The sequence below is a fragment of the Danio rerio genome, chromosome 21 (genome assembly GCF_052040795.2).
Source record: "Danio rerio strain M-AB ecotype USA chromosome 21, GRCz13ab, whole genome shotgun sequence".
Lineage (NCBI taxonomy): Eukaryota > Metazoa > Chordata > Actinopteri > Cypriniformes > Danionidae > Danio > Danio rerio.
Genome location: NC_141041.1, coordinates 44,203,837 through 44,218,801, shown reverse-complemented (window position 1 = coordinate 44,218,801; position 14,965 = coordinate 44,203,837). Strand labels below are relative to the sequence as shown.

The 14,965-nt window shown below is 37.3% G+C and overlaps 1 protein-coding gene across 1 annotated transcript in view; it reads right to left on the bottom strand.

Annotated features, from left to right (window-relative positions):
* pafah1b1b (platelet-activating factor acetylhydrolase 1b, regulatory subunit 1b) overlaps positions 1-14,965 on the bottom strand; it is a 29,874-nt gene that overhangs the window by 10,525 nt on the left and 4,384 nt on the right. The window contains 3 exon segments of the mRNA NM_201346.1: positions 968-1,042; positions 1,424-1,508; positions 10,967-11,207. Of these exon segments, the coding sequence (NP_958503.1) occupies positions 968-1,042; positions 1,424-1,508; positions 10,967-10,998 (192 nt within the window). The 5' untranslated portion in view covers positions 10,999-11,207.

Genomic DNA, 14,965 nt, shown 5'->3' with positions numbered 1-14,965 from the left:
GGCGTCGGTAAAAAAGACGCACAACCAACAGGAACCAGCCAACAGTATCTGAGGTGTTCGCTAAAATGACTAAGTACAAGTGAGTGAAAGATTGAAGCAGTCCTCTGACTGCCTGGACCTGCTGTCTCGAGCGCAAGGCTATGTGTGCGTCTGTGTGGTCACGTGATGTGCATTTTCAGCGGTAGTGAGGAAGGAGGGCTGCTCAGAAATGCCACACGCCACTGTGGATGTCAAATCGTTGTCGTTCTAAAATGCCATTTAAAAACAAAGACAGTGTAAACAGGGCCTGAGTGTGTACTTTTCACGAGCGGATTTGCAACGGGGGCGGGCAGAGGATCGCGATACCGGTGTTGTCTATCGGATGAACCGTACATAATACGTACATAGCAGAGCTTGCAAAACTGTGTTTTTTTGTCGACAACATGAACGTTGTCAACATAACTCACTGGAAATCCAAAATGCTTACACACCGGCGACTTCATTGAAAGAGGAGAGGGTTTAAGTTCTGTCGACGGGTCTCCTGCTTCTGCAGTTTAACAAGCACTTCAACAAGCCTGTTTTTTCCCGCTTGGCAAGCCATGGGGGCGTGGCAGCATCGACGATTCTATTTTTTGATTCGATAATCGAAATTGAGCATAAATTTTGATCGATTTCAATTAAAAATCGAAATTGTGACACCCCTATGCATAATATAAAAATCTATGAATGAGACAATTTGAATCAAATATTAGCAAATTTATCATATTTACACCATCATCATAACATGTAAGCCAAGAAGAGATGTTTGCACAACAAAACACAGGTGGTATAAAACTGACTATAATCAGAATCTCGTTTTATTTTTCATATCAGTTGCGGCCCGGAGGGAAGAGGAGGAGGGGGCACAATTGGTTCGCGGGTCAACTGTTTGAGACCCCTGGTTTAAAGGGATATAAATATATTTGTATAATAAAATCCTTGTACTGACCTTTTTTTGTAATCTGATGACCGAAGTCCATTTCTTTTCCAAAAGTCCTGCAAACTTCTTATCCAACTCATCATTCTGAAAAATAATAAACAAAAATAATAGTAATACACGAATGAGAATTTATCCTACAAACAATCCATTAGTATTTATTTTCTATATGAATAATGCCATCAAAACCTTTTTTGCATTGAATTTTTTTTACTTAATTTTCCAAAAGACATGCATCTTATCAGCACTGCTGTTTGAGTGAATAAGGTGTAAAAAAAAAAAGCTTTCAAAGTTACCATGTTTACTCTTTAAAAGTATACATGTAAAATTTTTCAGTGGTCTGACATCTAGAATCAAACATGTATTACAATGCTTGTGTATTTCAAGGTTTGGTTCCCCAAGCTTTCCAGTCAAAATGGACCTGAATGCATTATGATGGTTAAAAAAATAGTGTTAGTGTGTCATTACCACATCCAACTCTGCCTCCTTCTTAAAAGTGGAATATGCCTCTTCATAGCCATTGGAGCGCAAATAATCAGCTATAGCTCGATTTCTGAAAGACAAAAGATGAGATTTTATTAGACAAAGAGACGTATAGTAATAGAGTTAAGCCATAATAAAACGTTCTAGACTTTCGGTAACTGCATCACCATGTGATCACCACCCAAATCAATTCAGATTGAATGCATCTACAGTAAATGACCCATGATAGGAATAGATTGATCATATTAGCTTTGACACAGAGATGAAGTCAATATGCAGCAGGCCATAGAACTACAGATCCATGCAAATTTAGTTAGGGACAAAGTGACTCATCTAATACTTGCAGACTGCAGAGTTTTGGGAGAGTGACAGAAGCTGTTTGCTTTTCCTCCACCTATTTCTATCATCACAGTGCATCATCAAATTGGAAAAAAAGGCCCTCAGTGTCTTCTACTAAAGCAAATTACATTTTTGTTTTGGACATTTGGCATCAGTTTATAAGGAAGTGACTATTTTGTTCTCTTTGTCTAACTGAATGGAAGCAGTGCTTCATTCACAAATGTCTCAGTTATTGTGATGTTCCAGTTTTGCAGATTAAAGGTCTCCTGAAGTGCTTCGAAATGTGCATTTTTATTCGATGTCTGATGTAATCTCAACCGAAACATGAAGCTAGGAAGCCTAGCTCCTTCCCTTTTTAAAATACAGCCAATGGTGTTGTTTCATGAAGAGTGGATATATATATATATATATATATATATATATATATATATATATATATATATACACACACACACACACACACACACACACACACACACACACACACACACACACACACACACACACACACACACACACACACACACACACACACACACACACACACACACACACACACACACACACACACACACACACACACACACACACACACACACACATATATATATATTGCTTGTTAGTTTGATTAGTGTTGATTTAAAATGCAATAAATATGTTTGTATAAAACTTGTAGTAATGGTGCTTTTAAGTGCGACTAAATTTTGGCTGATGCGCCTAAATTTTTAAAGTTAGGAGCACCGGTGCTACTAAGCAAAAAGGTTAATTTCGAGCCCTGAAAGAGAAGAACAAATAAGAAAGACAAAGGAGCAGGGAAGTAACCAAAACACAGACTACCATGGTTGTCATGGACACCTGCTACTGAGGATGGAAAAGGTCTCAAATGACACAGCAGGAAACGCCAAAATGGAGGACCGAGCACTTTCTCTCCGTCTCACAACACACGCGGCCTCTCCTTTTCTTCCTGTGCTTGATTACGCAAATGAGTCTTTCACCCTTCAGATGATGGTGAATATTGCATGAGCTGACCAATGGGCTAAATTTAGGTAGTGATGTCAGCACCTTTGAACCTTGATTTAGTAATGGCGACTTTTCGGATGAAAAAGGAGTGGAAAACAGCCATTTGTTGACCCATGTTTCTTAATTGTTTTTCAATTATAAGAACAATTCTTTCTCCAATTCCAGTTTTAGCAACAAGAGACAAGTTGGCATTCATGCTCACCCAATTCAGGTATACAATCTTCTATTATCTACTTAGCCATTGCTACAATGCAAACAGTTTGTATTTCTCAACGGCCATGTCAATAAATTACAGCTTCCACATTAAAAGCATGAGCAGTGGCAGATCTGACACTTAAGCCCTATTCAGAGGGTAATTGTTTCTCAGGGGCACATAAGGGATTTGGCACAGTGCTAGACATGTTGTGTCTGTTTATCAATGACTAGCTGTTAAGCTGCCTTTTTGTGGTATTGCAGTCAAACATTGGCTGTTGCCATGACGATCACGCCAGCTCTGATGCCAACACCCTGTGCGAGTCTAGCGGAAGTTTGATTAGGGTCAGAATCAGTGTTGGGGTTAACAGATTACAAGCAACATAAGACACGTAATTTAAGTAGAGTCAAGTAACACATTACTTTAAAAATTTTTTATAATATTTGAGTTATTTTTTTTTAAATGTAATGAGTTACTTTTCAGTTAAGCTGATTAGTTTTCAAAGAATTAATTGCTGAATTAAAATGAACAGTCACATTAAAATCACACACTTAAGAGAATGCAGCTGGATTAGACAACCTAAAATTGCAGGCCAGAGCCTTACATATCTGTGATAGAAGTATTCTCATTATTTTCAACGCATCGGAAAAAAATGAAAAAGGGGACTGTCTCAATGTTCAGTGAGAGCAAAGTATAAAGTGCCTTGTTTATTGCGGAGCACCTCTATTGAAAAAAATAAAATAAAATAAAAAATACGGTATAATGTTAATTTTAGCTAAAAGTACACCTACATTTTATTAGTTATTAACAATATTTAATTGAATTATGACGATTTGTAATCAAATAGAGACTATGATTTTAACGTTATTAGGCAGTTATTAGGCATTAACTTATAAGATTAACAAAAGCTTTTCATCATGAGATCAGTTAAATTAGTAATGTTAGAGCTTTACTGCTATCCTATATAGTTACTGAATTTTCAATCAGTATTTCAGCATCTACTATGCCAGATAAACATGTGAAAATGTTCATGTTATTAACCAATTAAGTCTTCAAGCATTTGGCGAGGTGATGAGCACCACTGTAAATCTGAATACTCTAATAATAGGGGTGTAACGATATTAAAACTGAACCGAAATATCGCGAAACACCAACCACGATACGCATCGCGAAACTCTCGTGGCGTACCGCGGTACTCTCACGCCCCCTGCTGCCCATTGTTGAGGTTGACGTCACTTGTCTCTAACTAATTGAACCAATTTAAACACATCTTTAATATCATATTTGATTAAATTGTTTTAGTAATGATGAGGATTTGTTCTAAATATTATATTCTAAAGTTAGTATTTTAGTGCATGTTATGTCATGTGACTTGAGTGAGCATCACACTCGTTACTACTGGACGCAGGATGGCTGCTTCACATAGTACTGAGATTGCAGATCCCCCAGACACATTTAAGTCATCTGTGTGGAAACATTTTGGTTTTCCAGTTGAGTACAGGAATAGAATTCGTGTCGTAGACAAAGCGCCTGCCTGTCTGTCTCAACTGTTTACGAAACTTACTTGTAAGGAAAAACATTTAAAAAGTGGGGTAATTTCACAATGTGAGGGTGTAAGCAACAGAACTGCCAACAAAAGTGATTTAATGTACAAAAGTAAAACCAGAATAATGCCCAAATATACAAAAAAAGAGAAATATTTACACTAATAAAAATAATATAATAAAGTAACAAATTTAAACAAAAGTATCAAACAAAAATTAGTTAAACTCGAGCAAGGGGGTGATGGTGAAGACAAAAAAGAAATAAATATAACAAAACAATTCTAACTCATGAATAACCCCTCTTACCTCGCTAAAACTGATGAAAAGAAAAAAAAAAGGTCTTCAGCGCCGTGCGCCGCATTCTTCCCTATACTGAATAAAATAAACAAAGATGCCCTTCACCTCTTACCTGATGTCTTTAACAATACATTTTCTACGTGTTTGCAAAATGGAAATCGTATGACATTTTCCCTATCCACCTTACACTAAGACTGAACTTGAGGAGATGCAGCTATATTGTCGGGAAGGAGCGGAGCTAAAAAATAATATACAAATCAATTGAAATAAAAATGTACAAACCTCACAAAATTTCTTAAAGTGGGCAAAAGTAATGCAAAATAATTTTACCCAAACGAAAGTTAAGCAAAAACAACAAAAATCATTATCATGTCAGAAAAATACACAAAAAACGAGATCAAAGGAAAAAGCGCTCTCTCTCTCGCTCTTCCTGACAAGCTTTTTACATTCCCGCGCTGCGTCGCCAAATGATGATAGATCGGTCTCCTGACCAATCAGCTGTCAAAAAGGCGGACCTACAGAAATGACAGGCAGCAGCTGTCATGAAGGCGGACCTACATAAATGACCGGCATAGAGGGAGCGGGAGAGAGAGAGAGAGAGAGAGAGAGATCGGGAGGCAAACATACAGCCGGCTACAACTAACATTAGTTTCAGACACAACCGCAATGTATTTTACTGGTGAATGTGTGATGAAAAAACACTTTACAAACACATTATATGTATATTTTTCATTAATTTAAACGGAAACCTATCTATCTAAATGAAACCATATAATCAAAAATTGAGCGTCTGTGTCAGCACAGAGATCAAGCCTCTCATCGGAGATTGTGGATATTATGGTGTTTTTGAAGAAGATCTTTCACTAGTCTACACTGCAGTTATTTATTTAATTTTAGTTTACTTGGTTAAGATGGCTGCACTAAAGAGAATAGTTTTTTTTCTGACTAGTCTATATTGGAGGTATTTATTTAATTCTAGTTGTTTACTCGGGTATCCTGACTGTACTAAAAATGTGATGACAAAGTTAATAAAGAAAAAGGTAAGATGTTCTTGTTATTAAGTGAATTGTCCCTTAGCATTGCTGTTAACATGACATCAACTCTAACCCCACAGCAAACAGAAACCGAACCGTACCGTACCGAACCGTGGCTCCAAAACAGTGAACCGAACCGAACCGTGCCTTTTGTGTATCGTTACACCCCTATTTAATAATAATAACAATATACTATAGGTGGGCATACATAATTATTTTAAATCTCACTGTAATCTTGAGATTAATCTTAAAAATGGCTCATTTATATTCTGCTGAAGGCATAAAGAATTTTGATTACCTTAATCTGTCAAGTCATAACTGAACTAAACTCTATGGAATTAGGACATGTGGAGAATGAATATATTAGTGGCATTATTGAAGTAAACACAGCAATCAAACTATTACAGTCATGTAGGATTTTTCGCCACCTTTTCCAACAAAATCCACACACGCGGCTGTCAGTAAATGCAGAGGTTGTATTGCTTTCCATTTGGCGTGCATTATTAAATTCCATAACACTCTCACCAGTCCTTCCTCCTTATTTGCGTCTAATACCCCAGTTTGTCATGGGGGCATGAATGAAATGAATGAGGTTCAGGTGTGAGCTGTGTGCTCTTCATTGTTTCTTCTGATTAAAGCCGCGGTCACACCAGAGTTTGAGTTTGCAAAATTCTGTCATACGGCTCTGCGAAAGGGGGCGGGATTAAACAATATGATTAGACATTTAAAAAGCATGCGATTGCTCCATATTTTAAATTTCTGTCCAGAGAGGTCATGTTTTGAGCCTCGATTAGTCTCATGCAGTCTAGTGATGCGATTTCGCAACTTCACGCATGACCCTGCGTTTCCGGTGACCCTGACGTTTTTTCTGGCGACGTGGAACAAAGCCGCGAATCACAGCACATTATGTTAGCTGACCAATCAGAGCCTTTTGAGGGCAGGCCTTTCAGAGAAGGAAATATGACAGTTTTTTTCATGTTATGCGAGTAGCTGTATGTAAATCAAAAATATATAAAAAAAAAATAAAAATTTCTACAAATGAAGCATTAGCACACATTGCTTTGCATCTTGTAAATACAACCAAGACTTAAAGTACATAGTGGACCACCCCTTTAAAGATACCCATGCTCCTCCCTTGCTCACGGAGTAAAGAGCAGTGAACACTAGCTGCGTTCCAAATGGCACACTATACACTATGCACTCATGCACTTACACACTCAACAGCATAGTATATGTATGTAGTGGTGTCCCAAATGGCACACTAATGTTTTTTTACTAAGCGGAAATTCAAACCGTTTTCCTGATGATGTTTGACGGTTGCCAAATCAGTGAAATAAACGACCGAATTATCAAATAATACCTGCCGTGAGTATAACCGCATTCACCGTCGGGAGGCGCTAAAATCACTTTCGTAGGAGAATTTTGCTTTCACCATCTAAAATAAATAAAGTTATCCAACATGTGCGTCCGATAGCTCCGCCCCTTCCGCTACGCAAGCAAAACTGCGGTCGTTGAGTGCGTGAAGTGTCCATCATTACACACTTCATTTTAGCAGCTGAATGAGTGCATCATCCAAGTAATTAAAGTGCACTTAATATTTTTAGAGTTTTCAGTGTGAACACACTACTTACACTATTTATACTACAAAACGGCGTAGAATAGTGCATAAGTATACAATTTGGGACGCAGCTAGTGTGTAGATCTGTGTCAATCAGAACACAGTTCATGCTCTTCTAACGAGCTGGTCATTTAAATCAGGTGTAAAATAAATAACAGAGACATGCAGAATATGAAGAGAGGGCTGGAATGGAGAACCATTGCTTTAATTGATAATGAGCTACTGCTGGGTGGAGGTTTGTCACTATTAATATCGCTCTACAAGAGACTACCTAGCCATCTATGTTAAAACTGCCTTCAAATTAAACTTGCCACATGACTGTTTCAGGGAAGCTGGCAGTGTCTATTCTCTTCAGCTTTTCTGAACTGGCAGACAAGCCAGAAATCTAACTAAATCCAAACAAGACGCTCAATGAACGTTTTCAATGAAATTTGCAGGTTTACAGTGGATCCAAAGATATCCAGAGACCCCTGGCGCTTGGTGAAGTATGAAGAACGCTCAAGTATATTCACTCAATTATGAACCCCTCCTCCACTCCACAGTCATGAGGCTTTATGAAATATTAAAGTTAAATAGCTGTCGCAGGAAGCTCCAAGCCGCAGGGAAAAGCGTTCTCTGCTAGCGCACTGAACCACACTTGATATCAGGTTTCACTGGTTGCAGTGACTTTATTTGAATGCGTTTTGATATTCAAGTATTTTAGTGTCATGTGTTGTATTTTTTTCTGGAATACTGGTCTCAATGGAATTTTAAACCCCTCTACCAGGTAAATCGGTTCTCTCTGTGACCATTTTGCAATGCTCTGCAAATTCTATTTTGTACATGCAAGAATAATAAAAAAACAAAAATTTACACTACCAACCAACCTTTAAATACCACTGTAAATCAGCAATTAAATCTAAAAATGACTGCCTCAAACATTGCTCTTTAAGCTTAAATGGTGCTGAAAAAACGCCTAAATTGCTTGTTGGTCCAGTCACTGCAAATATACAGTCCTAATCACAAGTCTTGGGTTCCTATCTGAAATTGAGCTTCTAAGTTCTATGAAAATTATGGTAAAATTTAATTATGTGCATTAAAAGAGCCAATTGCCAAATGGCAGATTTGTGATAGAAGTAAGTGCATTATCCACATGCTACAACTTTTAGTCACGGTTTACTAAAAGGTTTGATAATTAGGTAAATACTTTAAAATTCAAGTTCTAAATATGGTTCAATTCAAATGACTGGTGGAAAAACTTTTTTAATATGCGAATGTAATAATAAAATGTGACTTTGCTACTAACCAATTCAATTCTAAGGTGGTGATTTGACTGAAGGCAGATTCGTAACTCTGCATCGAGTACACATTGATGGTCTGACACAGCTGTAGCACACTCTTCGCCATTGCTGATGCTGACCTGGACGCAGAAAATGTAACTATCGATTGGTCAGCTTGGTGGTGTTGATGAATGCGTGAGGGCTGAGATTCAAACGAGCTCGTTGGCATAAGTCTTTAGCAAGTGTCGAGTCCTGTGGAGGAGCTCTAGATAGATAATACGGTTTTGTATTTACTTTATGATTCAAGTTGTTGCACATCTGCTGGTTCCCACCTCTGAATGAGCGAGTTTAAGCTACTTTTACATTAAATTAGCATTACAGGTTTTTCTGGTGTTAACAAAACGCCTACAAAGAAACTCAACACAGATGATGATAGAAATCCCACTGTCATCTTGCATTTCTTTACTGTTACTGTCAGAGCAACACAAACAGAAAGCAGAAGTATAAATCCACGACTACGTGCAAGGCAAGCAACATGGCTTATGGTAATCAATCAACGCGGCAGTATAATTCAGATGTTAAACCCCTTCTTTTTAGGTGGGAAACTTGTACATTCAATAGTACATTCATTGTAAATTCAAAAGTAATCGATTAACCGTTAACCGAAAGGTTGTGCTTGTAACCGAATAATGTTATCAGTTAAACGATTAAAAAAACATTATTTTATTTGTTTTATATTGGCTGCATAAGGGGCCGATCGAATGCGCTTTTTTTTGACAGGTGCTTGATGCGTGAAGCCAGCAAACTCGACGTAACTTTCAGTTGTGATGAACACAGTTTCCATAATTTTAATTTATTTATAGATAAAGGTCTATGGTTCTGCATACAGTGACTTTATCTTGCTGGAGTTTATAGCCGTTTTACTTTGCTTCAGGACGCATTAATGCCGATCTAAGTCTATTGGAGACATTCAGAAATATTCCTAGCAAATTTAATAAATGTTGTAGACATAATCACTACATAAACGCACTAAATCGCATTTCAACAGTGATTATTTGAGAGCGTACCAGAAACCGCGCTTGACCAGCGTTTTTGAGGGGTGTGCAAGAGGTTTTGTTCACAAGCAAAGATAATCGGCGCACTTCTGTCTTCCTTGTCAACATAAAAGGTGTTTTTAGAAAGGAAAAAACAACAACAAAACGGTTTACAAAAAGTCAACATATGCGGGCGTTGTCATTGTCTTTTCATTACGCAGCACACACACTTGAACCGCGGGGAGAGAGAGAGAGAGAGAGAGAGAGAGAGAGAGAGAGAGAGAGAGAGAGAGAGAGAGGAAACCTTATATCAAGACATAATCTTTAAAATAATGATATATATTAAAAAAATTTTGTTTTGTTTTTGTGATTATAATAATAATAGCGGGGCATTAAAAAAATGCATATTTTTCCTGGAGCGAGCGATTTGAGGAAATCTGCTATTCTTATTTGACGGGGAAACAAAAAAAAAATAATTATATATATATATATATATATATATATATATATATATATATATATGATTGGGGGAAAAACTGCCTATACCGGTTCTTAAAAAAGACCAGTCAGTGTTTTCGTTTTGTAATCTAAATAAACAATTTAAGTGAAAAATTAGGCCAGGCATATTTATTTTATTCATTTTCCTTAGTTTATTCTGGATTTCTATTGGAAACACGTACGGCAGGTGCGTAAAGATGAACTGTTGTTATGTTCTGTTATTAATATTTTCGCATGTTAAAATAAATCAGTATTTTAAAATGCAATATTTAATGTGTCAGACACAAAACAGACATGTCAGCTCCTATTTCTTTTTATTTAATAATAATTTAATATTAATCTGACCGGTTAACCGCTAATATCCGATTAACGAGCCGCGGTTGTCGGTTAGCAAAATTTACCGAAATGAGCATCCCTAACTTACGGTGTCATTTATTATATTTTACCAATAAAAAGACTGGTTCATAAAAGAAATAGTTTACCATTTACCTCATTGCCTACATAAGCTAAAGAACCACAAGTCTCAAGTATTAACTAAAAATAGCTTATCTCCATATTACATATAAAAGTGGACAGTCATGTGCAACACTCTACCAGAACTACATCTGACAGTTTCACATTTGGTAGCATCTTAAAGTGAAAGATCTCCTGAGCTGCATGTTATGAGTGCATGACAATATAGACTGACTCACAGTTCATCTCGTTGCCTCTGTGACAGCACCATTTTGGCGCGTGGGTTGGGGCGCTGTCTCTGCCCCAAGTAGGGAGCTGGCGAAGAGTTCCGAACAGCTCCTCAGCACGACAAAATGTAGTCCAAATTCTTCTGCAAACCGTCGTCACTTCAGACTTGAGGACTTCCTTCAAAGCGACACACCAGACCAGAGCAAAACAGATGACCAGCAGGAACTAACACCAATTTGATACACTTGCCATCTAGGTAGAAACAAGGGAAAGAAAGAGAATAATTCATTAGAAAACGAAAGTTAAAAGCTGGTGATAGAAGATAATTGTGAATTGGTAATAATTCTGACCTTGACCTGACGGTCTAAAGTCTAAAAAGCCCTCAGTCACTAAACATGACAAACACATTAATAAAAGAGGAAGCTGCTATTGAGCCATTTGTATTCTTATTTTCTGTCTAATGTACATCATATCAAATGTGCATCTGTCATTTTGGCCATGAGTGCCCATACGAAAGCATCACAGCCCTCCCAAACATTCAAAGTAACATTCAAACTGGAAGTGCTGGAGGTGGTGCTGTAAATCTCTTCTGCTAATCCTAAGGTCATGGTGGTCCAATAAACTGGTGCTGGGGACTAAGACAAGACATGGTAAATCCTTTCAGACGGTTTTGACAATCTGCAAATATCCTCTCTAATCTGTGCAGTGCTGAAATAGCTAGACGTAGGTGAAAAATGTCTGATCTGGCCTTCAAAAAGAGACATTTGGCTTAGTTTTGGACTTTGCAAACAATATCAAATATTGTATTTAAACCAAGTATTCTGCCAAGAACAAGCGGCAACCTCCCGCTCTCCCTTGGGAAGCCAATACGGAAGTAGCTGAAATGCAATTCCGCTAGTCCTGGTTCCATAAAGAGCAAATTTCAATTGAGCCCACTGTTAGAATGGCCAATTTTACAACAGAAAAAAGGGCGTTTACAGCCTGGTACAAAGAACGATTTTGGTTCATATATCTAATATTACCCTTCATGACAACTGTGAGGGGGTGAATTTTTTTATAACTCATCCGTTTCCTTTATATTAGGTTATATTAAGTTTGCATAATTAAGGGCGTGGCCACTTGAGTGACAGCTAAGTCTTGTTGGTCGCTGCCACTTCACCTCAGCTGACTTCGAAAGATTAGCCGCTGATGTCAGCATATTCATCGTATTTTTGTGTTGTTTTATCTGGCTTTACACAGTCAGTTGCCTTTTGGAATTATTTCTTACAACTATCAGATGATATAGCATGTTGTGTGCACTTAATTGTGCTCACAAACCATTCACGGGGCCTCAGGTGAGTGAAGTTATATACCATCTCTATAAATGCATTGGTCTAGTAGTCTTGCATTTACTAACACAGGCTATATTTGAAGTGTTTGAAAGTAATTCACGTTTTCCTCCTGTTGAAGAACGACGTAAGAAGAATGCTTAGTGGCTCAACGTATTACAACTGTGTTTTTAAAAGTCTACACACTTTATTGATATAGTGTACAACAAAGCACATGTGGTCAGAACACAAACAAGTCGCAGGTAATGAAGAATTAATCGTTTCTCCGATAAAAAAGCCCGTCTAAGCAGAATGACAGCATGCGTCTGTAGCTCCGCCTCTTTACCCTTATTTGGTATCCCTCGGTTGGTGCCATGATGCGAACAAAATAGCGACGGTTGGCCACGCCTACTGGTAGCTTCTTTTGGGTTCTTCAAAAAACCTATGGGTGGCGTCACGGATACTATGTCCATATCTTTTACAGTCTATGGCCAAGACACATAATATTGTACTGCTCACTTTTTTCAACTCTCACTTTATTTGAATGCTTCATAAGTAGTTTTGCTCCCAATTATAGGTTTGCTTTTGAATTTTTAACTCTGTAGCAATTGCTTTTTTAGAACAGTTTGTTCAAATAAATGCTATCATTCAAACTCTAGTGCGTGTGTGCACAAAACAAGCATGGGCCTTGGTTAAATTCCAAATTCAGGTGCGATTTGATTTAAATATGAACACAAAGACATTTTAATTGGTGACACAGGACAAATACAACCATGAAAAAAAGATCAAATGTGCTATGCAGCTATGTTGCCACTAGTCTGTTTGTGTGCAACACACTTCCTGCTGTTGTCCTGTCACCATCACTTTATAAGAATCAGAAGTACTATCACATATAATGCATTGGGCAACGCAGTGGCAAAGTAGGTAGTGCTGTCGCCTCAGAGCAGAAAGGTCTCTGGTTCGAGCCTCGACTGGGTCGGTTGGCATTTCAGTGTGGACTTTGAATGTTCTCTGCGTGTTCCCGTTGGTTTCCTCTGAGTGCTTCGGTTTCCCCCACAAGCCCAAAGACATTCGGTACAGGGGAATTGGGTAGGCTAAATTGTCAGTAGTGTATGAGTGTGAATTAGTGTGTGTGGATGTTTTCCAGAGATGGGTTGCGGCTGGAAGGACATCCGATGTGTGAAACATACTGGATAAGTAGGCAGTTCATTCTGCTGTGGCGAGCCCAGACTAATAAAGGGACTAAGCCCAAAAGAAAATGAATGAATATTATGAATTTACATGTATAGAACAATTTTAGCCTACAAGCACATGCCATTGTTTTGCATGTTTGGTAAGTTCTGCTGCAAAATTTTTCATGAAATCTACCTTATTTTGATTTTGTACATTCAGGTAATCACACAGTGTGAATGCAACACAGCCTCTAAAGAAAATCTTACGATTTTTTTAAATGAATGAAATCCAAGTTTTACCCATGTTCTACAGCCAACAGATAACCTTTAAGAACATTTACTAGGGATTCATCAAATTGAAAAGTTCCAGGTCAAAAATTCCTGAAACTGAAAATGCAATGCAATAACTATTTATTATTAGTTTATTCAATAATATAGTAATAATATTAATAAAGTACTTCTAACTAATAAAAGTAATATTAACAAAGAGTTCTCAAATTTAACTTAATTTAAATTTAATTAAAGTCAGATATGCTGGTTTTTAAAAGGCTATTTCTCCTGCAATGTCCTGTCAACATGTTATTTGAGCAGACTGAATATTAGATGAGCAGGTCAGGTTATTTATAACTACTGTGGCACAAAATTTGGTGCATTACTAATAATGTTAACACAAGTCCTTTTTAAATGTTAATCTACATTCATACAAGTTCTCTTTTTTATTGACCAATCGTCTGACATTCAACCTTATGTACTATATTTTGGTATGAAAACTTATTTTGAGCTTCCATTTACTGAATTTGATAAACCCCATGTCTATGCATTGATCAATATTTATTCATGAATAAAAGGGTAAATTAAACCCTTGACTTGACTTGAATTAAATGCTTCAGTTCACATGGATTACTTTCACAATGTTTTTGTGTACTTTTATGTTTTAACTTGCACTGTGAGAACTAACAATCATTTGGAATAAAATCCATGTAAAATCAAAGTAAACAATGAGCACTTGAGCACAAAATTGAACTGTAGCCGTAAAGTGAACCAGCAGGTCATGTGGAGCAGTCAAATATAGCAAAGCACTCTGAGGCTGCTGAAGAAATAATAATAGAAAAAAAAACACTTTCATGAGAGACAGTGTGTGCATGCAGCGTAGTAAAGCTATTACTTCCCTTTTAAACAAATAATTGTTAGGTTTACTATTCATTCGGTAAGTAGGGGAAATGCAGCTTTACTTCCCTGAATTACACAAAGAATAAAACTCAGTATGTTAACGAAAAAGTAGCACAAGCGGTCTTTAGAATGGTTCATCTGTAAAACAAACCAAACTCAGTAAGACCCCTCATTGATAAAACACCAATAAACAAACAAAAAGGATAAACAGAATATCCCCCAACTGCAACCAGAAATGTTAAGCCATATAGGACGCAGTTGTAGACTTTTTGTACAGATTACATGTCCAAAAACATGTGGCTACAAACAGGGTTTCCAATAACCAGTGCTCTATTTGTAAAGGGAAAGAGACAGCGTCTAG